The sequence below is a fragment of the Parasteatoda tepidariorum genome, chromosome 10 (assembly GCF_982258835.1).
Source record: "Parasteatoda tepidariorum strain Cologne lab strain chromosome 10, Ptep-v5.0, whole genome shotgun sequence".
Lineage (NCBI taxonomy): Eukaryota > Metazoa > Arthropoda > Arachnida > Araneae > Theridiidae > Parasteatoda > Parasteatoda tepidariorum.
Window position 1 is genome coordinate 37,745,234 of NC_141764.1, and position 27,994 is coordinate 37,773,227.

At 29.7% G+C, this 27,994-nt stretch overlaps 2 protein-coding genes across 12 annotated transcripts in view; one reads left to right on the plus strand and one right to left on the minus strand.

The window, feature by feature from the left end:
• Nucleotides 1-770: 770 nt before the first annotated feature.
• On the minus strand, nucleotides 771-13,260 carry LOC107454520 (RNA-binding protein 1). Of its 6 annotated transcripts, none has more exons than XR_011637536.2 (6): nucleotides 13,081-13,224; nucleotides 10,078-10,294; nucleotides 6,523-6,606; nucleotides 1,546-1,929; nucleotides 1,082-1,213; nucleotides 771-999 (listed from the first exon to the last, which is right to left on the minus strand). XR_011637536.2 is itself a non-coding variant. In XM_016071742.5 (5 exons), exons 2-4 carry the CDS (start codon nucleotides 10,290-10,292, stop codon nucleotides 1,114-1,116), a joined length of 399 nt encoding a protein of 132 aa, XP_015927228.1. In that variant the 5' UTR covers nucleotides 10,293-10,294; nucleotides 13,052-13,260; the 3' UTR covers nucleotides 771-999; nucleotides 1,082-1,113. The 6 variants fall into 6 exon arrangements, 2 of the variants coding, with proteins under 2 accessions (XP_015927228.1, XP_015927236.1); XR_011637535.2 differs by having other exon boundaries at nucleotides 1,566-1,929; nucleotides 13,052-13,224; XR_011637534.2 differs by having other exon boundaries at nucleotides 13,052-13,224.
• A 7,335-nt stretch (nucleotides 13,261-20,595) lies between these two features.
• LOC107454542 (cytochrome P450 302a1, mitochondrial) overlaps nucleotides 20,596-27,994 on the plus strand; it is a 34,026-nt gene continuing 26,627 nt past the window's right edge. The window contains exon 1 of one of the 6 annotated variants that reach the window (XM_043053210.3): nucleotides 20,596-20,734. The gene's annotated coding sequence lies outside the window, so the exon portion shown is untranslated. Of the gene's footprint in view, nucleotides 20,735-23,417; nucleotides 23,646-23,847; nucleotides 24,007-24,189; nucleotides 24,328-27,540; nucleotides 27,717-27,747; nucleotides 27,954-27,994 lie in introns of those variants that run through there. The other 5 variants (XM_043053206.3, XM_087153930.1, XM_043053209.3 and 2 more) reach the window with 5 other exon arrangements.

Sequence of the window (27,994 nt, forward strand, 5' to 3'; positions counted from 1 at the left end):
AATCAATATTTATAATTGGGAGCAAATTTGTGAAAGAAATGAATCATTGAACTAAAACCTGCAAGGGATAAAATCTTAATTACAGTTCATCATATCAAAATAATAATAAAGTTTCGATCGATCATTAACAATTTGTCAAATAAGATCTTAAAAACTTTTTATTTAGAACGAAGAAAAAAATTCAAATACTCTGCTTTAACCTTGCATTCTCTAGAACTAAAACTAGTAGGCAAAAACATAATTATTGTTGTTATCTGTCAGTTTGACCGTAGCACACTCAGAGATAAAAATCAAAAATTATGAAATCCAGAAATGGTGTGAAACCGATCGCTGAAAAAAAATTCTTAGAAATGCCGGAATAAAAAATATTTAGTACTTTTTCAGCACTCAGAAGAAAATTTAGTACTTTCTTAGGACATTTTAGGACAGAACGAACCCTGGAATTAGAAGTAAGTTAAAGAATTCATCTGCAATTCATCACAGCTTTACATCTGTGTAGTTTGAAAGAGTAACAGGAAGTCAATTAACTCGGTCTAAGTCAAAGCAGCATGCATATTTTAATATAAAATTTTATGCTATTTCAACTAATTATTATAAAAATCTTTTAAGATAAAATATTGAACTTTATAAATGGATAAATATAAATAAGAACTAAGTGAAGAACAGTAATTTTATTCATTAGCCAATAATTTTTTTATTTTTTATCAACACATTAAATTAAGGACAAAAAAATAATAAAATGATAACACACGGTTTAGAGTAATAATACATTTTTCAGAAGAAATCTTTTATTGTTTCAAGATGACAATACAATATTAAACCACAGATTGCAACTTGAAAAGGTTAAAATGACTTATAATGATGATAAATAAAATAGCACAACACATATTACGTCTTCTAAACCAAATGATTTATTAAAACACTGGTTTCAATATGAGAGTATTTACATAATGCTTTATAAGATGATCAAGATGATTACTACTTGCACCAGCAATTAATCTGAAAATAATATCCACTACTTTAATATAAGTGAATCTAGTAACAAATACTGAAAAGTCATTTATAAAAAAAAACGTTTTACCTTCTGCTTGTAGTATTTTAAATAAATTTTGCTTATCTTCGTTCCCTTGAATAAGATCGATCCCTCTTATCTCGCTGGTTGTAACGAGGGCTGCGACTCCTACTACGACTTCTAGAATAATATCTGGGGCGACTAAAATAACATAAGTATAAGTTAATAGCAAAACTGTATACATATGAACTAAAACATAAAACAAAATTGGGCAAAGCCTTTATAAGTTTATATTAATGTTGCCAACATCCATAAACTACAGCTTTTATTTTTAAAATTAACCAAACCAATTTCAAGAATAAGAAATATCAATTGTCTTTTAGCAAACTAAATGGCAACTTTTAAAAATTTGATTATATGAGAATCCATATCAGCTTAATGCCACTGAGCACAAATTTTATTTGAATGCAAGCAAAGAAAAAGTAACCTGCACACTTATGTTACTAATGGCAAATTAAGTAAATAAAAGTAACCTTTGATGCTGCATTCTTACAATATTGCTGCACGTTGAATTGTGATGTTAATGAAGAATTGAGGGTGGTGGTGGGATGTGGTAGCAGATAAGGTGGTATGATGGCTGCTGATTGGGAGGAGGTGGGAGACGGGGTATTCCAGGTTTGTAGCTATTCGAGTATCAGATGTTAAAGCGTTGAGGAACTCTTGAGTGAGTTTGAAACTACTGCCAGCAAAGTGGGGGGAAATGGAGGCAATAGTAGAAACAGTAGCTCATGTTTCTGTCTTCAAAGAACAGAAGTAGCAGATCCTAAGTGGCACATAATTGAAAAAGCTGCACAGAAGTAAGTGGTACATTGAGTTTAAGGAGGCTTGCAGCGCCACACTGTAATTGATGGATAAGCCTGAAATTTTCACATTAAAGAAAATTAGCACAAAAGGATTTTGGCTATGCAGAAAAAATTTTCTATTTTATCGAAAACATGGTTTTCGTGCAATTTATATGAAAGGAGCAAACCTTTTAATTTATACAGTCTTAAATCAATTATGAATTATTAAATCACCTTAATAAATAGTTTTAAATATAAGTATCAGAAGTATTTAATGTTCTAATGAAAATTTCTGTTCCAAAAAATAATGCGCATTTTGTATCACGAAATGAGATAAATGTTTTCTTCCACTTGAAAATTTTAGGCCATAATTTAAGTGGGACAACAAAAAATTGACAGGAGAAAAAAAATATTTTCTATGAAATAATTTTTCAAAGCATGTCTTATAAAAAATCTTAAATTCTTTACTCATTAATTTGTAAGAAAAAAGAACACCTCTAAAAAACATTGAGGAAAAGTACTAAACATTTAGTCACAAAATCATAAGCCCATGGGATTTATATAATTTTAAAATTGGTTGGATAAATATAAAGATTTTCAGCAGTACAAGATCTGATGTTAGATACACATAATAATTATACTGATTACAGCAATGGCAGTTGTGCAACCAAGTGAGTAAAACCTACTTGCATTTTAATAATTTAACTAGAACACCTTACAACATATGCAATAAATTAGAACTGAAATGTGAACTAGCTTCATTTATTTATTTGCCAAACCATAGTAAATAATCAATCATATTAGGTTCAAAACAATTAAAGATATATAAAAAAAGGCAATTAGATAAGACTATAAATAAGGAACAAACTGAATAAAAAAGAATTGTTGATTTGACTATTAATAATTAAAAATGTTTAGATTAAACAAAAATAAATCAACAAAAATATTTTTATTAGATATAAATGACACAACAAGGTAAGTTTTGATATTTATAGATATTCAAAATAAAAATGGAAGCATTATGTTAAATATGACATTGAGATATAGATGGAAAATTTAACATCTTCATAATGTTAAGTTTCCTTTCACCACAAATATTTTTTTTTTTTTTTGAATTATAGTATATATTTTAATTATTAAAAAATAAGTTTTTGTGCTTAAACAAAGCATTGTTAATTGAATATTCTATACAAATGAAATTTTATTTTTTAATAAAAAAATTAAAAAAATAAGCTGAAATTAACCTTACTAAAACATACAAAGCTATTAAAGAGATTATGGCCTGTCAGTTTCAAATTACTTGCCACATGCGATGTGATTTCAATTTTAATGTTTAGAAAGCTGATTCTGCTCTATACAAAATCAAATTAATATCAGCTAAGCTAATATTCAATTTTAAAATTTCAATCAGTAGCAGAATAGAAACTAAACTTGATCATCTATTTAATTTTTTCTCAATTTAAGAAAACTTTTCCCTGTCTTTTCCAGGCATGTCAGGTAAATTTTAATAAAAATCCATACCATATTTTATCTATACCATGTTATTTTTTGATCAGTAAACTTTGATTTTCTGATTTATAATATTAGATTTTGTGAGCAAAAACATGTAATAGAATGAGAATGGAAGCATAGAAAAGTTTCACTAAAAGGTGAAATTATTTAAATTAAATCTCAATAACTGATTACTGCTATTTTCAATTATAAGACTGGCTATTTTTCAGGTATGATATAGGAATTTTCCAGGTTCTTCGTAAAAATTTTTAACCTTCCCTTACTATTACTTGCTTTTCAGAGTTGAAATAAAATTCCTTGACAACTCCAGATTCTCCCTGTTCTCTCTGATGACCAGTGGGTGCCCTGTTAAATTCTTCTTATGTTTCACATTTAATTTAAAAATTATTAATATTAGAGTCATTAAATAAAACATTTGTAGTTCAAATATCAAAGGCAATATCAAAGACATTGAACAATTATGTACTGAATATGTTACAATTATGTACTGGATATGTTATGAAAATTACGGGGTGAGATTTCACCCTCTATTTCTTGCTCCCGTGATATTCCTGGGCTGGAGTGTTCAGTAGTAATGCGCCAATAAAAATTAAACTAATTCATTTCCTTTGCCTGGAAAACTTTTTACTTCTCATTTTACACACCAGATGACAGTACCAGTATATATTTAAGGTCATTGTTGATAATTTTAAACTAGATATCAGCACTTATCAAATACGCGTATAAAAAAATAGGCCTTTTATAACCGTTTTCTTGAAAATTAACCGATCATTAAGGGGTTAACCGAATTTTAGTTACATATAATTTTACAAAAAAATTATTTTATAAATAAGCAATTATATAACCAATGAGCACTAAAAATTCAGTAAGAATTCCAAACATGAAAAAAAAGACATAACTATTTTATTATTAAAGAAAAAGAAACAAACCTCATGCACCTGTTTAAAGAGAAATAAAATAGGCTAGAAAAAAATACATTAAAAATTAAACTAAAATTTTTCTCTGTAAAAATGTATTATAACTTTAAGATAAAATAAAAATGCCTAATTTTGTTTAAATAATCAATGAAAATTATTTAGACAATGGTTCTTTAAATTGTTCTCTTTTCTCTTGTCTACTAACTCGTGTACTTGGTGTAATAGATATTGATTTTCTATCTAAAAATTATTGCTCTACATAATTTATGACATTGAAAATTGTCAATTGTAAGCCTAATACAAGCCCTTTTCGGATTTTCAATTTAATCATGTGCCTCGATATTCACAAGATCATAGTAGCCTATTAAAATATCAAACTAAAAACCATGCAGAAATTAGGAAAATAATTGCGAAAAAACCAGCAAAAGATCATGATGGTTTTTGGTGGGATCGTGAAATTTTTTTAAAAAAAATTTTAGTTTATAACTTCAGCTTTACTGTCAACTCAAGTAAAATATCTAAAATCTGGAATTGACTTTCCAAACTCTTGAGCAGGATCATACAGTACATCAAAGCATAAAATGTGGATTCATTACAATTATCAATAATTTTTTATCTTTGAAAAATAAATGATTTGATTCAGATTTGATAAAAAGATTAAATAAAACTCTAAAGACATAAATTGGATGGGGGGGAAATGACTATGATAAGCTATCAATTGAAGGAAAGGAAAAAAATATTAAGACACTTATTATTAATAAAATAATATAAATTTTAATTTATTCTTAACTTAACATGCAATTCTCAAAATACATAAAAATTATAAAAATGAAATCAAAATCCCTTACAAGAGCTTTAAAATCTAATAAAAATAGAGAATAAATAAGTGAAAATAGTCTTTCATACAGAAAGATTACTAAGATTTGATTAAACTTTTTAATACGTGAAGTTTTAATAGTCTATACAACTCGTATTTGTTAAAATACACTCCAATATTAATTTATGCCCTTCAGCTTAGGAAAAAAAATGAATGTATTTCCAAGACTAAACTGGGCTTAAGACCATTTTCTTGCTAACAAAAAATTTCACCAATCACTAATACAATTATTCTATTTATTCAAAATCTAATGTAATATTAAGCAACAAACAACTTAATGAGTTAATAAGCCGCTCACTAATCTAATCACAACATTTTACTTTAAAGTTATGATGATTTTCTAAAAATACATGAATGTGTAAAACTACATGTAAGTTTGATACATGAATGTGAAACTACATAAGTAGGATTCACGCCAGTATAGTGATATGGGGGCAAACACCGTTAAATGTTCTAAAAATGACACTAAAAATCATACAAATAAACGACAAATTAGTCATTTTGAAATATGTTTTTCAAAATAAAGAAAAAGTTTTTTCACATCGATTTTCGCGCATTGAAAATGTTTTTTTTTTTATTTAATTGTTCTATTCATGATATGGTATGTGTTGCAAATATTTAAATTCAAATCCTAAAATTCCAAATTTACATGAGGCGCTCTGCTTTGCATTCATGCACTGACAATAGAATTGTACATCAATAAAACAATATTTTCTGCACTTTTAGAATTGAGTTTACTTAAAATTTCATAATTTTTAGATAATTAATTACTAATTTAATATTTTGCTTTACTTCTTACTTTCTGTTTTCTTTATTTGATCTCTGCAGTTTCATCTCTGCTTTGAATCCATTTAATAACACAATTTTAGTTTTTTTCCACTTAATTTTTATAAATACTGATCTTCAATCATTATGCAGCAATGAACTTAATAAGTTCCAGGGTATTTTGTTTATTAATTTGCTCTCTGCAGTTTTATCTCTAATTTGAAATTTACTAATATATTTTTAGTTTTTTTTTCACTTAATTTTTATAAATACTGATCTAGATCATCAATCATTATGAGGTAATGAACCAAATTACTTTCAGGGTATTATAGAAGACAATTACAATTAATAATTTTTGATGTGTACCATACCATAACATGAATTGTCTAACAGTCAGATATAATGTATGTAATTAATTTTTGTTCACTAATTTGCATCTATATTAAGTTTTTGGACCACTAAATGAATACCAAAGTTGTCCTACTTAACCACAAAATTTTCATTGCTGGTGTAAACCTTATACATAAGAAAATAATTTATAATTAATAATTATCAATTTGAGTAGAAAAAATTCCTTTTTTTAAATAACTAACTTACGGAGATCGTCGCCCACCACCCTCTCTTCTCCTCTTGGTCTTTCCATGGGACATCTCCACTCTGATTCTTGAACTACAAAGACGTCTGCAAAAAATGTGTTCAAATTTCAAATCAGATTCTTTTTTTTAATAAAGCATTTAAGTTAAAAATTAATTGAATTTCAATATAAAAATAAATAATAAAAACACTTAAAAACTATATTACTGCGTTATAAATTATTTTATAGTAATACGTAAGGCATGCAAAATCACAAACGAAAATTACTGAAGGAATAGAAATAGATTAACTAACTGCTAAGAAAAAAACTAAAATAAACAAATCACAATATAAATTTTTTACATACTCTTCTAAACTTGCAAAACAACAAAATAAATTGTGCGGTTTTAGATCTAGACAAATATTTCAATATGGAATAACTTAAAGTAAAAAAATAAAATTAAAAAAAAAATAATAAAAATAACACTTTAAGGAAATGCAGAAGTCAAACAGCTTTTTTTAAGACCATATTCTTTTTACTATTATATAAACCTTAAGAGCAAGACAAATATTTGGAATAAAGTAAAATGTTTTAAATATTGCATTGAAACGAGAAATTGGCAGGACTTTGATTTTTGGCCTAAAACCTCTTAACTAAAATATAAAAGCAGACTTCCCCCTAGAAAGAAAAAAGGGCAGGGTGCTTCTTCATAGAAAAGGGAACTTTGAGCTTTGAAAGAGCACTCCCCATTGTTAAAATTTATCGAAATGTGTAATATTACATAATAAATGAATTTGACCTTCAATTTTTAAATTACCCAATACTATTTAATGTGTATATTTCACAAAGAAATTCTCACTCATTACCATAATAGAAAAATTTGAAGCTTTTGAAAAATAATTAAAGGCAAGCTATAAGAAAATCTACGCGTAAAATTTCTTCAAAAAGAGTAAACTAAAAAAAAGAAAAAATTTGATAAGCATGAAAGCTTTTTTTTAATTTTTTATCTTTAACTTCAAATTATGAGACATTAAACATGTAAAAGTAAATTTTTAAATAAAAGTTACACATTTAAAGAAAAATAATGGTGATATTTAAAATCACTAAAAAATTTATAAATATACTCCCTTCAAGAAAAAAAAAAAAGAAATGAATAAAATTTAACGAGTTGAGAATTATCCTTATCCCTAACAAAGCAAATATTAATAATAAATATCAAAATTTATTTATTCCGAATAATTAATTTAATTTTTCAAGTGTGTAACTATTATCTAAACGGAATATTCATCTTTTTTTTTTTTAAAATGGAATAAGTAAACTAAATGTAAGTACATATAATTTATATTGATGTAAAGAGTACATATAGGAAAATAAGACATAATTCATTTAAAAATAGTAAAAAGATTTTAACATTTCGTGTAAAGTAAAATAAGAAAAAGAGTTATGTTTTAAAAGAATAAATAAAAAAGGAAACTTTCTACTTTTTTGTACTGTATTAAATTTTATATGTTTAAATTTAAGCTAACACCTACAGCTAAACAATTGTACGGATCTTATTTAGACTTCAAATACACTGTGTTCTTTTCAGTCCCTTGAAAAAAGTACAGTACTTTTTCCTAAAGAAATCCTACCTCTTGTTAGCAATCTGATTAACAGTACAATATTTTCGGGAAAATTTAATTCAAATTACGGAAAGAAAAAAATTTTATGCAAATATCTTGCGAGTTTTTAGTTTTTACTATATATTACAAAAATAATTACAACATAAGATCTTAATGAAATGCAGGAATGAAATTAAAAATTAAAGTTAAATAAATATCAATATCTAAATAAATCAGAAATGTACTTTTTATTAAAACAGGGTTAAGAAAACACCAATTTCCTAAAAACATCAAATGAAAAGGCAGTGTTTTTTAGGGATGATTGCTTAATTTCAGAAATGGGCAAGGAGGGCACATTTAAAGGGATCTGAGAGCAGGCAAGGCTAGCCATCCTTCTAAAAAACCCTTAGGGAAAACACTGATAAAAGAAAGAAAAAACAGTTCCAGCATTGTTACACGGTATAAAGTCAAGCTACTTACAAATTCTCTTTTAAAAATAAAATAAATAGATTTCATAAATTATCTAAATATAGTTTATATTTCCACTCAAAAATGTCCAATAAGATTTAAAAGGAAAAATAATTCATTTTAAACATTCATTAAATACCAATACCAAACATTCACAGGGGTGGATCCATGCTTAGAGCTCATTTTTGCGATAAAAATACTTACTGCAATGGAAAATGAAAACTATTATTGTGAAAAACTTTTGATAAAAAACATTCAATTTTAGAAATAATTATTTTTCTTATGTTTAAAATCAAACTTGTCTCAAAATTAGCAGGACAATAATATGATAAACAAAATGATATGATATACAAAATAAATAACTTTTTTTTTCACAATGCCTTGTTAAAAAAATGTTTTTTACATTTTATCCCTAGTTTGATCATATCATCAAATAAAGATTTGAAGATAATTAGCTGTCTATAACACATACGCACAGAAAAAAATTTGGAAAAAAAAGTCAAGTAATGGCTTATTGCTAAAATATGTTCAAATATTGATCTTCGAAGTTAGTCTTAATTATACACAAAGGCATATTCTAGACAATAAAAAGTGCAGGTAGTAAGAAACTAAAAAGAGCACTATATCCTTCTGAAAGAGCCTTGTATTTCACAAATATTTGCATAATTTTAAAGAAACCCAAAACATACTATCATATAAAACATACAGAGCCTTTATAAAACAACATCAAAAAAAAACAACATAGAAGTTTGAAAAACCATGTGGAACGAGACAAAAAAAAATTACAATAATCACCCAACAACGTTAAGTGACAATAAAATCTAGCAAGTCAAAAAATGATAACTCAAGTTCGATCATCATGTGAAAAATATAACAAATTGAAAAACCGAGTGAAAAGGGACGAAAAATGAATAACATCTGAAAAATTATTATCGAACAATATGAAATTGTGGAAATCAAAAATCTTACATTTCTGCTTCATAAAAATAACAGCTCAAATTTGCAAATAAACAGTTTTTACCGTAGAATTTTGTGATGGGGCTGTTTTTAAAAATTTTAATTTTGTTAAGGGGCCACAAAACGGCCCTAGATCAAACTCTGATTAAAATAACAATATAACAAATTATTGATAATATTGTTTAAATTAACCATGATTTCAAAGATAAAAAAGAAATCTTTCAAAAGACTATTTTATTTAAAAATGTTTGTCTTTTTACAAAATTGCACTTTCTTTTTAAAAACAAAATTTAACATCTTATTGAATGGAAATCCTTATTTTATTTGTAAAAATAAACAATTATTTTAAATACACAAATATTACACCTGTTACTCCGAAAAAAAGTAAATGTAAAATATTTTAAAGACATCTGATTAATATTTTTAATTAAATTATTTTGATTAGTATTTCCAAGGTTTCTATTTCAAATTAAATACAATCATCAATAGTATGAATATTAAATTAGACTTATATAAAATATTACATCAAAATTATGAACAAAATCAACATACGATCCATCCAAACAAGCACAAGCTTCCTCAGCATCTCTTCTATCTTCATACTCCACAAATGCAAATCCGGGTGGACTGCGAGCAATCCAAACATTTCTCAAAGGACCATACTTGCTGAACACCTCTTCAATATCAACTTTGGTTGTACGATTACTGATATTTCCAATATAAACTTTACATTCCAAATTCCAATCACTAAATCGACGGGCTGACATCTCTAAAATATAATAAAGTTAAAATTATTGTGTTTTTAAACTAAATGGGCTGACATCTCTAAAATACAATAAAAGTTAAAATTATTATGTTTTTAAATTAAATCAAACTACAATGGACATTGTGTCTTTTGAAATTAAGATATATATACAGATTTCTTATGTCCATATACCTATAAAGAAGATTGACAAATATTTTATTTTCTTATTTTATTTTATAATCGTCGATGTACTGTAATTGACCCCTTTTCGAGGTCGGATGGGATCCCTATATAGTTTAAATATACCTAATATTTATTTAAAAGAACTGTAAATGTTTTATGTACAAATTTTATTTTTTTATTTCATATCCGTCGCTAAACAGCCAAACCAATTTTGGGTTTGTTTATGACTACTAATGTTCAATACCATAGCATTGTAATTTTAACCCAATTCAGAAGACAAAAAAACTCCTGGATTGTGAGAAATTTACCTTTGTGGAGGACTTTTTGATGGAACTAACCCGCAATTGGACTAGAAAGGAAAGCCACGAAAACCTATTGTCTTTAGAATAAAGGTAAGGAGACTTTAACCCATGATCAGTCTACCACTGAGAATATTTTACATCAGCACTGTGGTCGGTGCAAGTCGCATGCAGAATTCATGTCGACTAGCAATCGCTGAATTTGAACCCGGTTCACCTCATTGAAAGCTCTATCCCCTAAGCCACCACGGCTTTTTCTTTTTTGCATATTTTAAAACTGTTATTGAACAGCAGACCCAATTTTTTGGGTTTACAACAACCAATGTTCCACTTCGGAGCCTTGTAATTTTGAATCTAATTCTGAAGACAAGGGAACTCCTGGATCAAATATTGAGAAAATTTTGCATTCGCGAAGGACTTTTTGTAGGAACTAACCCGCATTTGCGTTACATGGAGAGGAAAACCATGAAAATCTCCCACGGTTAGGCTGACAGCAAAGGGACTGTAACCCATGATCCGTCCACCACTGACGATATTTTACAAACGCTCTATCCCCTGAGCCATCACCGCTCTCTTTGTGTATTTACCAAAACTGCTAACCTGTACAATTGATGGGTTACTGAGTGAACCCTCGGTCACCCAGCATACACATCTAAGATAAATTTGTTCTGCCCATATGTTTAATGCTTCTAACAATGTCCTTTAAATAAGCAGTGATGTTTTCTTGTAGAGTTATTGGCATTACAGATACACAAATTTGTAAAGATGAAATTAATGTACGTCTAAATTCAACAATGCAACACAAACACATCAGTGCTTCAGATGAAAACATACAATTAATGCATAGGGTCAATTCTATGTGAAAGAGATGAAATGAGACAAATTTTGCTGTATTAGAACTTAAATGCCTGCCAAAAAAAAAAAATGCAAAATATTAGTTTTCGGTCAGAAAGCCGTAACAGACAAAAACAAAAAAACGGACATGGATTTAAAGAGACCAAGCAATATTAACAATTGTTTTGAAATAGAACATAGTTCTAAGACAGAATTTTCAGCTTAACAAAAAAAGATTAAATTTTTATACATGAAATAATGAAATGAACAATTTATAAAAAAAAATTCTTTTTCCAAAAAAAAGCTATTTATGTGACACACAGACAAGGAATTGTGGTAGACATCGACACACATAAAATTTTAAAATATATTTAGCAGTTTTTTTACTAAGCTATTTTTTTGATTATCCGAAACAAGTTGCAAACCATATATTTTGTGAATTATTGTTTAGGTTATAATGGTAAAACAGGTTTATTGATATTCCTGTCAAGGGACCTAAGATGCACATCTTTAACATTGCCAGAAACTTGGTACTTGTATACATTTCTCCAAGTATTGCCTGTCTTTATACTTGGTATAGTAAAAATAATATTGAAACTAATGAATCAGTTAGACTAACCCTGCACATAGAGCACTATTGGAACTTTTATTTCTTTTTTTCTCATTTGATATATCTTAATACATTTTAAAAGTAGCACAATGAACTGTCTGATAAAACTTTTTTCCTTCATACAATATGATTTTATCTATTTTTATAAACTCTTCTCCACTTTTATAGAGTTCTATAAAATTCTATGCAAAATCTGGGAACTTAAAAGACAAGAAAATATATAGTACTTGGATATATAACAATAGTGTAAATTGCTTCCATCACTTTAGGTACTTATGTTTCAACACATACGAACTTAGAAACTACACAGACATAACATTTAATGCATAATTTTAAACATTTATTTACTAAATTGTATTGAACAAAAAAAAATTTTTTATAACATTGTTTGTTAGCTAGGAATAAAAATACATAAAAAATTTACTAATGAGAGCCAGCTTTTTTTTCTCCCTTTCTTTGAAACCCTGGATGGCCAGGCTGTGGGGGGGGGGGAGATTAATATTCAACCCCTGTAGAAAATTCATATATTTTTATTTACAACGCCTTACGCTTGAAAAAAAAAAGCTTTTATCGATAGTATAAAGGAAATGTATAGTGAAAGAGAATAAAATCTTATTGAAACAATCAATTTTAGTTATCAATAGGAAATATTTGGAAAGATTGGAATCAAGAAATATTTGGAAAGAAAAATATCATTTTAATAAAACAGTTAAAGATAATATCAACACATGTCATAAAAAGGAAGGGGGTATATGAAAAGATATCAAATAATATACAAAAATACTCAGCAAGGCTTAACAAAATATTCGCATCCTATTAAAACGTAAACTATATCATATCAGAGAATTTACTCACTGATTCGAAATGAAAAATTCGGAATGTACCTTAATAAAAATAATAAATGAAATGCAATAGATGCGGAAATTAAGAGATTTTTTCGATTTTTCCTTCTTTTTAACGATTAATTCGATATGATGCGTAGAAGAAATTCTCTGTTGTCCAAATTCGAAAATAACTGATGACGTCATGAAGACAAGGGAAAAAAATACTTTTAAAACGTTTTCGGCTGCTTATTTCACTAACGTTCAATGCCTTTTAATTAGAGTAAAATTTCTTTTCAAATTTCAGAACTTTAACTTCAATTTAAAACTCTACTTGAAATAATAAAAGACAATTAACAATGATCTTCCAGGAAAAAAATTTGTACTCGAATTAGAATGAATGCAAATACGAATTAGAACAGCATTAACACTTAGTTTGGTCATGTGCTCAGTGAGTGTGAGAATCAAAACGTATCCCCTACATCAGTTTTATTTCTATTCCACTCAACGAGTTCTAATCTGATTGTGAGCATAATTTTATTACTTTATTACGCGTATTTATTGATTAATGTTGAAATGAGGAACTCAAATGGCATAAAATATGATCGATTGATTTAAAAGTCAAACTACTAAAATACGTTTTCCTTTAGAGAGAAGTGATTTTAATTAGATTTTTTTTCTTAAATTGGTGTCTCCTTTTTAATTTTTTTTAATCTTATTTTATTCTTTCTTTCTTTTTTAATTTGCAAAAGCTACTATTAGCTTTTGCACATAATTATGTCAGGTAATTATAATTATAATTAGCACATAATTATGTCAGGTAAAATCTTAAAAGTGTTTTTAGTATAAATTTTAATACATTTGTTATAAATTATATAAAAGAAAACAATTATTAATCACGAAATTAGTTATCTTTATGAAAATTGTAGAACGACATTAATGGTACTTTTACACCAGTGTATGTTTGAAGGCTCAAAAGTTCGCCACTCTTAAAGTTTGTAAAGTTTTTGATGCCGCCTTTTAGCAACTACTTGCATAATGCATTTAGTTCTGAAAGTTGCATAAACGATTGGTAACATTCCAATATGTGCATTTTAGAACATGGGAATTCGTTTGGGCGCAACAAGCTACAATGATTTACTTGTCAAGCAAAAGATTCAATCAGATGAACAAGAACAACAACAGAAGTAATAAAGTTTTTAGCATCACGAAGTCTTGCATTCCGTGGAGACAAACAAACAATTGGATCGCAGCAAAGTGGAAATTACTTGGGAACTTTAGAATTGAGTTAACTTGACCCTTTTCTTGTTGAACTTATAAATAATTATGGGTATAAGGGTAATGAACATACATTCTATTTATCAGCTTCGATTTGTAATTAATTGAAGTTGAATCGATTGTGGTATATGAAGTATAAAACAAAATAATTGCAGAATTAAAGAAGGTAAAATATGTCTCAGTAACTATTGATTTAACCGACATTTGCTATCTGATATGTGAATGACGGAATTTCCGTGGAACGTTTTTTGGATTTTATTCCAACTGAAAGGCATAAATCTGAGAACTTGCCTGATACTATTTGACATACTATCGGATATCTTTTCCGTGACCAACGGCATAAATATGACCAAGTCATAAATATATGCGATTGTCGAGGACAAACATAAGATAACGCTCCAAATTTGGCAGGCAAGTACTCAGGTTTACAAGCAAGGTTTAAAGAGATCTCTTTTAACCTTGCGAAAAAAAGTACGGCGAACCTAACCTAACGAAAAAATTGCTGCGGGACCCTTCGAAAGGTCCCGCAGCAATTTTTTTACTATGCCTAGCACTCACCTTAAACTTAAGGCAGAATATTTAAATTTTTAGATTACCTCCCAGTAATTTAGCCTGTGATGATTAGTCAATCTCCCAGTGATTAGTCAATTAAAAATAAAATCTCTTTCAATGGCGTATAAACTCATAACTGATATGTTCGGTTTTTTTTTCAAATTTAAATTCTTTAAATTCCAAGGAACTAATGCTTCACTTTTATAATTTTTAGATTTTACGCCAATGATATGAATGAAATAAAACTAGTGCTATAATTAGAATATTTCAATCATCATTTAGCCCATAAGTATAAGTTAGACCAATTAGGAATTAGGAATGGATGAGATATATAAAATAGTAAAAAACAACAATCTCGAAGACGCATTTCCATTTATTGACATTTCACTTTGAAGTTTTTCTCACTCATGATAATTAAATGTAGCGGCTAACGGTGATTCTCTAGACAAAATTAATAAAAAATGAACTAAGAAATAATATGACTTAAGAAAGAATGAGTCATTTGTCAGTCATGAGAAATGAATATGATCTCTTGCAGGAAATTGATTTTAATGATGTGATATAAGGCTTTGCCACTCAAATAGCGTAAAACGTATTGCAACCTTAAACGTTCAAAGCAAAGTGTATTATAGCTGTTATAATAATGTCTCATTGTTTTATATTCTTGAAATAAAAAGAATTAAAAATTATTTAAATTTTTTTTCTTCAAAACTACTCAAAAAGGGCCCCTAAATAAAGATAGGCCCAGGGCCTCTAAAAACATAAAAACGGCTCTGATTCACCGACCTGAGCCAAAACCTGTCTTAAATAATGACCCAACTTGAAATAGTTAAACTTCATAACCATAGTCACCACCACTGCTCCAGACAAATGGCTAGGGAGTTCTTTATATAGATAAACTATAGATACACTGTTATAAGAATCGTAAAGTATGCTGTGTGGATGTGATTGTCATAAAAATCGTAAAGCATGCATAGCACACTGCACTGAAACTGTCATAGTGGAATAAATAAATGTTTTTCAAAATCTGTGTGAATTTTTAACTTGTCCAAACTTATGCAACGCAATATATTCGCAAATACCAAAGAACTTTTAATTCTACTGTATCTGAAAATGAGAATGCCTGTGGTTGGTGTTATAAATAATGTGATATGTTATTGTACCTCTTGATTATCTTGGACACAAAATTTTATGGTTGGACAAATGTCTTTCAGTAATTCGGAGAAAAGACCAAGTTTGCTAAAAAGGACTTAGCTACCATTTTTTCTTCTTTTTTTGAAAAATAAATGAATAAAATTTACCTAGTGACGCAGAGTAGAGATTAAATATTTGTAAAATACGATACTGTTTCTTAAAAAAATGGATGAGGAGGGGAAATAGGTACATAGTAATGCCATTACGGAGTTGCAAATTTTTTTTTCTTCTCAAAAGGAATCCCAGGTGTCTAAACGGAATCAAATTCAACGTTTTGGGCATTAAGCAGATGTTGCAGTCTAATGGAAATGCGAGACAATCTGATTAGATAGTTTTTCGTGGGTAAATACTTTCCACCAACCTGATTCTCAATTGCAGACGGAGAAAATTGATTCCAACGAGAATGATCTTAAGTGACGGGGAGCGTAGAATCCCAAATCCCAGAGGGAGTTGAAGCTACGAAAGAACCCATCAACTGAAAAAAACGAGTAATTACGATAAGGGGAGGCGAAAATATTATCTTGAACAGGAGAGCTAAGCAGTCCGTAGTGTGTTCAGCCGAAGTTTGACGTTTCTTACAGTGTTGGAAATTTACCCGAAGCAGAACGTGAGAATTTTTTCTTGGTAGGGTCACCCAAAACCCTACTTACCTACTTTGAGATGGGCTCTTTCATTTTTCATGCTAAACTCTGGAGTTGAAGGAGCTATGAGACCATCCGCACCAGCTGCGATTTTTTTTTTTTTTTTTTTTTTTTTTTTTGCATTTTCAAGAAACATCTCATGCAAAAGCGAACTTGATTGGTGAAATACATTCACTTGTGGTCCCGCAGTGGACTGATTGTTAAGACACGGTTCCCAGTAGAACTTCGTAGTCAAACATCACTGGCTGCGGTCAGTGTGCGCGTGGGTGACCACTAGGATCAATCCATGAAGGGACCGAGGGTGTGCTGTATTGGTCCTCGTTACACTGTTTTATCATAAAGTGCTCGACTTAGCGAATAAAGGTCTTCGGGCTACCGAATCGGGGGTGCCATGCCCTCTGCAGAGGATCTAAATTGTAATGGTATCTCTTCGGATCATCTTCAGGAATGTTTCCCAGACAATCGCCAATAGCCCATTGTGCAAATTCAGAACGGCGTAATTAGAGTGCAACAACATTCACTTGTGAAAAATTTGTTAATCAAGTTTCCATTCGCATTCAAAAATATCAATATATCTATCAATTGCAGTGATAAGGGGCCGGGATAGCCTGGTCGGTAGGGCGCTGGGCCCATATCCAAGAGGTCGTGGGTTCGATCCTCGCCGGCCGAAGACTCCCCGTGTAGTAAATGGTGACTGATGCACGTTAAATCTGTCGAGTCTCAAAGTCCTCCATGTTCCCACAACAAATCAATACCTCTGGGGGTACTGATCCAGGAGTTTCCTTGTCTTCTGGATTGGTTCAAAATTACAAGGCTACGGAGTTGAACGTTAGTAGTCGTAAACCCATGAACTTGGGTCGGCTGTTCAACGACGGTTATAAAATAAAATAAAAAAAAATTGCAGTGATAATGATCCCTAAGAATATTCTAGAGAGTTTTCGTAGGACACATGGTAACCCAATGGTAAGAGAATCGACCTCCGGCCCGGAGGTGCCGGGGTTCGATCCTCGACTCCGCCTAAGGTCACCGAGTACATGTGATACATGTGCTCGTATAATCTTTGGAATCGCTTGCTGAGCAGTACCAGGGATCTGAAGAAAATTTCCTTCAGATCTATGCCTAAATGGAGGAAGTAGCCTCACAAAATTGTGATGGCATGTCTTCGGATCCTCAGGGATTTTTCCCAGAACGTCGACAATTGCCCCTTGTGTAGCTCGAGTGTGACGAAAATTAAAGTACCTACCTAACTTCCTCTGGATGCTCCTGTTTTGAACTAAAATCTGGTCATTCCCTCCCATGACCTATGAATCAGTTAACACTTAACAGAATGAATTGTATGATTATTTTGAAATCAAGATATGAACATATAATACAACTATAATTAGTTTATGTGCCTAACGTACATTCAATTGTGTTTGATTTCGTATAATTAATCGCTTGTTTGCGTATATTTCCGTATATTTCTCAAGTATATTTTCAGTAATCATGTCGTTGAGTACTAGCTTAAGTTTTTATACATTAATTGGCTGTGGAACTTTTCAATCGAATTTTTGTTGTTGTTGTTGTAGTTCATTTACGTCGCACTAGAGCTGCACAATGGGCCAGTGGCGACGGTCTGGGAAACATTCCTGAGGATGATCCGAAGACATGCCATCACAATTTTGATCCTCTGCTGGGGGGGTGGCACCCCCGCTTCGGTAGCCCAACGACCTGCACGCGAAGTCAAACACTTTACAGTAGAACAGTTTGACGAGGACCAATACCGCACACCCTCGGTCTCTACGTAGACAGATCCAAGCGGTCGCCCATCCGTACACTGACCGCAGCCAGTGATGCTTGACTTCGGTGATCTACTGGGAACCGTGTCTTAACTATCAGTCCACTGCAAGACTCGAATTTTTGAACATCCCAAGTAAGGATATACCAGAACAAAATTAAGGTACTGATTATTATTTACATTACATAATTGTTAAGAAACTTACTCTGACATGTTCCACTTGTTTCTTTGCTAGCTATAACTATTCTTGGATGCTAAGAACAATACTTTGTTTCAAACGTTACATAATTGTACAAAATCGTATTTCATGTGCAATCGTCCCACAGTGGCTGATTGTAAGTATACGGTTCCCAGTAGAACACCGAAGTCAAGCATCACTGACTGCGGTCACTAAGAGGGTGGGTGACAGCTTTGATCAGCCTGCATAGGGACCAAGGGTGCCTCGTATCGGTCCTCGCCAAACTGTCCTACCGTGAAGTGCTTGACTTTGCGCTGGTCGTTAGGCTACCGAAATATCTCCAGGCTATAAATTATTTTAAATAAATACTTGACTGTCCCGCAGTGGACTGATCGTACAGACGCGCAGAACACCAAAGTCACGCATCCCTGGCTGCAGTCAGTAAGTGGGTGACCACTTTGATCAGCCTACGTAATGACTTATTATATTTTTTTCTCTTCATTTTTTGTTTATAGCATTTCTCTCATTATTTTTTTTCTTAATTCTTTTCTTTTATAGCATTTCGCTCATTGTATATAATTTTTTTCTTCATTTTTTTTTAAGTATTTCACTCATTTCTTTTTTCTTCTTAATTTTCGTTTATTGACTGGGAGACTTTATTTAATTCACCGGATTTTTTTTTGAGCAGTATATTTTTAAGCGAATTAACTAATTTTAATGCGGACCACCCATCAATGTTGACGAGTTCATATCACGTCCGGGTCACCATTGAGGTGATATAATTATCGACTATGTCAACCTTCATCTATCAAAAGGTACCTCAAGATAGAATAAAGTTAACAAGTCTTATATACTGGTGAATTGGTATTTAATATTTGTAGTGGTAGTTATGCCACAAATACTCTTATAAATATAGAGATAATTTATAAATATAGAGCACTTATAAATATAGAACAAACTTATTTGCTTATTTATTTATTTATTATGATTATTTTGATTTTCAACCAGTTTTACATGTTTTTATAATAACCTGTATTCATCACCCTGTTCCGCCCCATGTTAAACGTCGGCGTAATTGGCCCCTTATTTTTTTTTAAATTGCACTTTTGTTTTCTTAAAACATTATTTTATTGTTGGGAATATTAAAGCATAATGTGTATATAAAAACATTTGCAATTCTTTTAAATAAATATTAGGTACTTTTAGGTATATTTAGGCATTTTAAACTAGAGGTATCCCCCCCCCCGACATCGAAAGTGGGTCAATAACAGTCAAATTCGATGTTAATACTAATAAATAACAAATAGCTTACAATAAATGACAATAAACAGCTAAATTCGTCATGACCGTAATTTGCAAGTTAATTTTATTAGGTAGTTAAAAAGACACATATTTTCAGACTCGTTTTTTTCCTTGTCTTTAACATTTTGTGTAATCGACATACTTTTCTCTTTTTGAAACAAAAAAATTTTCTTTCACTTTCTTTAAATATCATTTTTGTGTTAAGAATATTAAAGCATATTGTGTGCATAAAAACATTTGAATTTCTTTTTAAAATAAGGATTAGGAATTTTTAAAATATATTTCAAACTAGAAGTATCCCATCCGATTTCGAAAGAGGTAAACACCTAAATTCAATATTAATAATAATCAATAAACAGTCCACAATAAATAACAATAAAAAGCTAAATTCTTTTTGACCATAATTTACTTGTTAATTTTATAAAACATCAATTCTAATTACTAATATATTTCGTAACGTAATAATTTTCAAAATTTTCTATTACACACAGCACATCTGCCAATAAAACCGAATTTCATATTGCGCATTCGCCAGTTGTAATTATGGTGCAATGCAACAGTCATAAAATTAAATAAACTTTGTTTCAGTTTTCTAAAATTCTAAACTTCTATCTATTTTCATGGGAAGAAAGTCGTTTGTTCCTAAATGACTACAACAAATATTAAAATTACTTTTTTTTTCAATTTCTGCATACTGATGGAAAAGAAAATCACTTGATATCGTCGTTGATGTAGAAATACGAGATAAACATCTTTGGTAGTAATCAGCATCCATTAACACATACGTTATAAACGGTATTTATGTGAACATTAATTATTTATTTAATGGCATTGACCTTCTAATATTTCTTTATCCTTTTTCTTTTTTTAACATTATTCTCCGTCATCATTTTTATTTTTTATTTTTGTTTAAAATTAACTGTTGTTATTTTTGCTTAAAATTAACTAAAATAGTGTATGAAGTAATCCTATGATATTTTATTACAATGAAACGTTTTATTATAAACATGTTTAATTAACGTTTTATTATTAGTCAAAGTAAAATAAGTAATTTTAACGTTTATTATACATATTTTACAAGACTGAAATAGTGGCACAACTAAAAAAACAAGCGTTTTGGACTGAGAACAGGTATAAATATGAAAATACACATTCTTTCAACAGCAATACTAGCACAACTCATAATTCAACTTGAAGGTAATCTTCGTTCAAGCAAACTGAAGCATTTCTTATGCATTTTCCTTAGCAATGAAAACTTTAAACTCCACTTATCTCAAAACTTGATTTTTTGAGTTGTGCAGCTATTGCAGCCCATTAGCGAAATATGCAATTAAAATAACAGATGCAAAATTGTAAAACATTAATGGAAATTAACTTTTTCACTCCATTACTAATTAATCTATGTGACGAAAAACATTCAACGAGTCTTTTAATAACTAAAAATTGAATAGAAATTTAAAATACAAAATTTTAAGTAAAAGAATTATTGAGTAAAAACGTAACAACTGAGTAAAAGAATTAGGTTAAAATTTATCTCAAAAGGATGAGAAACTTTAATTATTTTACTAAATTTGTGCTTAGACTCAGCCATATATGGCAACGTTACTTTTAAAAAGTAACGAGTAAAAGTACAAGTAATTTTAAAAAAAGTAACGAGTAAAAAGTAAAAAGTTCTTAATTTAAAAAGTAACGAGTAAAAAGTACAAGTAAAAGTACAAGTACTAAACAAAAAAGTAACGATTTAAAAGTACATTTCTAAGTAACCTAATAACAAAGTAACCTAAATTTTATTGAATAATATTCTTATGTTCTTTAATGTTTTTGCAAAATTGTTGCTATTTATTTAATTATTTTTAATTTTGAAAGTTATGGACATTAATTTATTTTTAAATTTGGAAGAATATTATAATATAATTTTATAATATAATTTTATAATAATAATCGTATAATACAATTTTAAAATCAAATTTAATTTTAATATCAAACTTTTTATGGATTTGCGCGAAATTTTTTTTTATCTATTGATTTTAATTTTTAGTTTATTATTTTTATTTATTTAAATTACCATTGATTTAAAATTGTTTTACTCTCTAGAAACGCGTTTTAAAAGCACAAACATAAACAAAGCAGATACGGGGTTTCAGATAGCTTTGTGATCTTTGAGCTGGTAAAAAATAATTGAATGTCCAGTACAAGTTGAAACAGAACAGTCTGCAGTTTTATTTGTAACAATGGCTAATGCTGAAGTAATGCGAGAAAATCATTTTCTAAACATTAGACTTAAAGATCTAAACTTAGAGATTTGACTGGGCGTTGTTTGACAAGGTCGGGCATAAACATAATTTCAGTAAAAAATGTACTAGGTAAAAATGTATTTTGTAAAAAATGTATTAAGACATAAATGTATTATTAGTGAGTTCAAAAAGAAAATTGAAAAACGCAATAACAAAATCAAACATTTTTTATTTAAAATGTATTAAATAAATGCATAAAACTCGAAAATGAATGAAAATAACTTGCTAATTAATATTTTTATTCATTTTGCAAAATAATTGCATTTCGAAAGTGGTGTCACTGAGTCTGCTGCGAGAATTTCTCAGAACGTGCATAACCACGCTGAATAAGCGCTCCACGGGAGGTCAAAGTATTTTAACACACGAAGTTAGCTGTGAATGCATGTATATTGCACATTAATTTTATAAATTAAAAAAAAACATAAGCATTTTTTTTTCAAATTTAATTTTTTTAAAAATTTTTTTTTAGAAAGATTTCCGAGTTTTAGAAAAAAGTAACGATTTCATTCGACATTTCCGTTACAAATACTTGTACTTTTTCCCTAAAAAAGCAACGAAAGTACAAGTAAAAGTACTAAATTTAAAAAGTAACGAAGTACAAGTAAAAGTACGTACTTTTTACTTGTACCGGCGGTAAAAGTAACGAAAGTAAAAGTATTGCCATATATGGACTCAGCAACCAACATTTTTTAAGATAGTTAAATTAAAAATTTTTTAATTTTGATGTAATAATCTGTCTTTCGTGATTAAACTAAAATGATAAATTTTGTTCGAAGTTTTTGATTTTTAATGGTGAGTGTATAGTTATAGAATGTCAGGTTAATTCATAATTTCGACCATAGGGCTTGTAGAGAGCAACCGCCATTACAACATACAGGGTATATTGACATTACAATTGGGTCATTTACACCCTCTCTAATTTGCCAATGATTAAGTTACTTCAAATTTATTTTAAAAAAAATTAAAACGTAAAAAAAACAAAAAACTATGTATTCTTTTCATATATTATGATAAAAAAAATCTCATGTCGTTAGAAAAAAAAATTCTTTTTTAACCTCTTCCTACTATTTCTGAAAATTTAAACGAAATAATAATTTTAAAAAAATCACGAATTCTATAATTTGGCGATTGTTGGCGAAGAAATTAAAAGAAGAAAATTAACAAAAATTCTGCGTGCGACTCAGGTATTGGAATTTTATCGAAAGGATGCTTGGATGTTTTTAGAACGACTGTCACCTTTCAACCGCTCCTGTTACCCTCTTCATAACCTTGAAAAATATTTAGCTACAATCTATTACGCGATACGTGAACAAGTTCTGAATTATTTACATCAAGAAATCCAGTTGGAATCTTTTAATAGATAATCAAGAACACCATCCATGTTCATTCTGCTATATAATTCAAGTACACAAGTAAGATTACATGCTTTTAAAATACTGTATTTAGATTCATTTAATGTTATTTTCCTTGTGTTTATTTGTGCTTTTTTCAAGGCCGCCATCTGGTGAAATTTAAAGTAACAAATTTTTAGGGGTTATCTGGGGTTATATGTCAAGCGGCTTAGAATTCGAAAGATTTAACCGATTTAACAAAGATTTATTGTTTTCGAGAATCGTCTTAATATACGTCATATTTACCTCACTATTTTCAATTTACGTCATTTTAGTGATTTTAATTTGAGGTAAAAGAACTGTTTTGTTACATTTCGGTTTTTTTTATGGATTATCTACTACATCATAGGAATTTGTTTTACTTTAAAATTCAAGTAAACAGGTAACTTTTGACTTATACAAAGTTATTCACCTTTGTGTTTATTTGTGCTTTTTTCAAGGTCGACCATCTGGTGGAGTTGTAAGCAATAAATCTTAAGGGGTTATCTAGGATTATATGCCAAAAATTTTACCGATTTTACAATGATTTATTATTTTTGAGAATCGTCTTAATATACGTCATATTCACCTCACTATTTTCAATTTACGTCATTATAGTGATTTTAATTTGAGGTAAAAGAACTGTTTTGATACATTTCGGTTTTTTTATGGATTATCTACTACATCACAGGAATTTGTTTCACTTTAAAATTCAAGTAAACAGGTAACTTTTAAAATTTTATATTTTTGACTTGTACAAAGTTATTCCCCTTTGTGTTTATTTGTGCTTTTTTCAAGGTCGACCATCTGCAGGAGTTGTAAGTAATAAATCTTTAGGGTTTACCTAGGGTTATATGCCAAAAATTTAACCGATTTTACAATGATTTATTATTTTCGAGAATCGTCTAAACTTACGTCACTATTTTCAATTTACGTCATTATAGTGATTTAAATCTACGCCAGAAGAAAAGTTTTGTAAACACACTCATGGATTTTCTTGACTCTTAAAAGAACAAAATTGGAAAAATCTTGTAAATTAGTATGATATTTTGTTGAGTTATTCGATACTTCTTGTAATTAACTATTGAGCTCACTGAGAAATTTTAAAACTCTGCAAATTCATATCACGAGTTTCAATAAGCAAAAGGAATTATTTATTCTTACCAAATATTAATTTAAAAAAAAATTAAATAAACTATTATTTAAAAATTTTATTTACTTAAATTATAAGTTACATATTATTGTTTTTATAAATTAATGTATTATTAACCCTTTGACGGTTATGAACGAGTTCAGCTCGCAATCGAATCGTGGCTCATAATGCCCGCAAACGAGTTCCGCTCGGGAGCAAGATTTCTACCGTAATGGTTAGTAACGAGCACTACTCGGGTAGTGAAATTTTTCCCCAATGCGCGCTGACGAGCTGAGCTCGTTCGCCATAATTATTCTGCATTGACTATGTTAAAAACGAAAAGTACGTAAAAACTGTTATTTATGTACTACGAATACTTTAAGAAATTTTTAAACGCGTGAGGCGAGCTATCTACCGCTTCCAGAGAAGCCAACTTGCTGCGCTTTGTAAAATAGTATTTCCTAGTGATAGCGAAAGTCAAGTTACTTTCAGTTTAATATTTTTGCTTTTAATTAATTTTTTCACCACTAAATATCAAAAACTATAAGTATCATATAAAATGCAACGTTAAAGCAACAGTCTACTGGTTACTCTATTAAAAAGTAGGCGTAACTGTCCATCTCCAACGAAATTATAACAATTCCAGAAAGCGAAGCAGTTGGCATCGCCAGAGAAGGGTGACATTTTCGGTAGAACAGCGGTGAAAAATAGCTGCCACTTTCGACTATTGTTTGCTCGTAATACTGCGCGAATTAATTAAACGAAAACTGCTCATTTCCCTGACCGTCAAAGGGTTAAATCATTACTTTTTGTTACATGCTTAGTTGATTTAAGGGCGAAAAATGTAAAATATGCAATATTTTCGTGATTTTTGATACTTTATGTCTAGAAATACTTCCTTGCTAATAGTTAACATTTATTTGACTTTATTAGAGAAAATTTCATGACCAAAATAAACACTAGGAGGAAAGTAGCGAGCATTCTTGATGTATATATTTTTTAAATCCTAGTCGAAAATAAAGTTAAAAAAATATGAACAATTGCGCGAAAAAACTATTAATTTGCTCGAAATAATATCTAAGCGAGAAAAAATTTATTCAAACTTATTAAATAATTAGCGAGAAAGGTAAGAAGGGAAAAACCAAAACCAATTTGATTCTCTGCTGAGAATTGGTTTCAAAGTCGCCTTCCGAATTCTCACTTTTAATCCGGTGATCAAACAGGTTTTCATGTTTTCAACTTCACCTTTATCAGTATTGTTTTGTTGGATATCAAAAGCGATTTTCTTTTTATTCCCTTCAATATATACTAATTTGTGACCTATTGCGAACCTTTTCATCTTATGTAATAGATTGGATTCTAAAAAAGAGTATTAAGAGTGGGGATTACGGAACACTTTGCTTGTTAACTAACATGTTCTGTAATAAATAAAATTTTCATAATACTTCTTACATAATATTTCTGTAATAATTCCATAATGTAAATTTCAAGTTTTCTCAGCAATCAGGACTGTAGTGTAATATGAAAAGAATGTTAATTGAAAAAGCATTTAAAGATAAAAAGGGGCAAATAAAATGGAGTAGTCATTTATATAACATATTACATAATTTGGGTCGGGGAATACGAAAAATCAGCTTTTTTTCCTCACATCCTAACCAATCACTGAAGTTCTGATTACAAATAATAAATAAGCTCTCTTCTTATAGAATTCATTTTGGGCTTTGTATTAAATATCTATAGTAAAATGTAGTTAACTTAATGTAAAATTTGAATTGAAATTGCTTTTATTTGCATAATAATGAGCACATGCACCTCTAGAAGAGTTATTTCCTGAACGAATTTTGCATCCAAATTTACTTAATTAATATCAAAAAGATAGTCACAAATTTCAGTATGATTAAAATATTGATTAAAACTAATTTATAAATAAACTGTTGATTAATTATTAAGAACAAGATTAATACAGTACATGCTTGAGTTATTTTAATACCTACAGAAAACTATTTAAAAAAAATTGATTTCTGGAGACACTGCAAAATATTGTTTAGTTTCAATTAAAATCTCCTAGCCCCTATTCTTACTGGGGTAAATTTAGTACATATCTGCATGTTATCTAACAGACATAGAAAATTCTGGCAATAGTTTATAGATTCGAATACTTCTCCCTCCAATATCCCTAGAATATCTCCCATGTTAGACGGATCATGGGTAGGAATCTCCTTGACATCAAGCTAACGTGGAACATTATGGTGGTTTTCCTCTTCATGTAACGCAAATACAGGTATAAAAATAAACTTAAATTAAACAGCTTGTTCCAATCCTTGATCCGAGAATGTCCTTGTTTTCTAGGTTGGTTTCAAAATAACGAAGTGGTGAAGGTCAGCATGGAAGCACAAAAAGACCAAAGGGTCAGCTGCTCAACACTGGTTACAAAATAGAACATAAAATAGCAGATGCACAATTAATGAACAGCTTGGTGTAAAAAGATTCCAAGTGATATTCAGAACAAGCTCAGCATTCTGTGTCTAAAAATGGAACGTGAGGGGTCTTCCTGCCCGAGCGGTATCGCCCTCCAAACGATGTCCAAAGCGTGGAAGTAGCGGGTTCGAATCCCGCTGTTACGCTGGATGTATATTTGTGAAGCCCTTCTTTGTATTGTGCTACTTGTCCTTTTACTTAACAAAGGTTTATAAGTCTTAATTGAGCACACAAGCCTGCAAATGTAAGTTGTACCTATAAACAAACGTTATATGGCCAGATTACATAAATGGAAATAGCTATAAGCTAACGCAAAGAGCTCGCCGCACTCTTCTACAATCTACAATCTATGGCCAGATTTATTCCTAGCAAGCGTGGAGGTAGCAGGTTCGAATCCCGCCGTAACCCTGGATGTATTCTTCGTGATGTCCTTCTCCGAAATGCTCTGTCTTTCTACTTGACAAAGGCTTATAAGCCAAAATTGAGCACACAGGCCTGCAAATGTATGTAATTTCAGTAAAGCAAAGCAATAAAGTATTCCTAGCACTTAATTTTTTCCAGACGTTAATCAGAAAATTTAGATGTTTTTTTTTTAATAGGAAAATGGATTTTGCAAATAACTTTCTGTTGTTATGTTTTAAAAAGCTAGTGTTGTTAAATTCACTAGAAAGTCAGTCAGAGCAGTAGAATAAGAAGAACGACGAAGTTTCCTTTCAAATAATGACCGTAAATCTAGTGATGTAACTATTAAAACAAGTTTTTTTCCAATAGCTAGTAGTTA

Coding starts and splice junctions, on each gene's coding strand:
- LOC107454520 (XM_016071742.5), bottom strand. CDS start 10,292: ATGTCAGCCCGTCGATTTAGTGATTGGAATTTGGAATGTAAAGTTTAT. Junction 6,607..10,077: donor TGTGCTTGTTTGGATGGATC/GTATGTTGATTT, acceptor CATTTTTTGCAG/ACGTCTTTGTAGTTCAAGAA. Junction 1,214..6,522: donor GGTGGTGGGCGACGATCTCC/GTAAGTTAGTTA, acceptor ATGTTATTTTAG/TCGCCCCAGATATTATTCTA.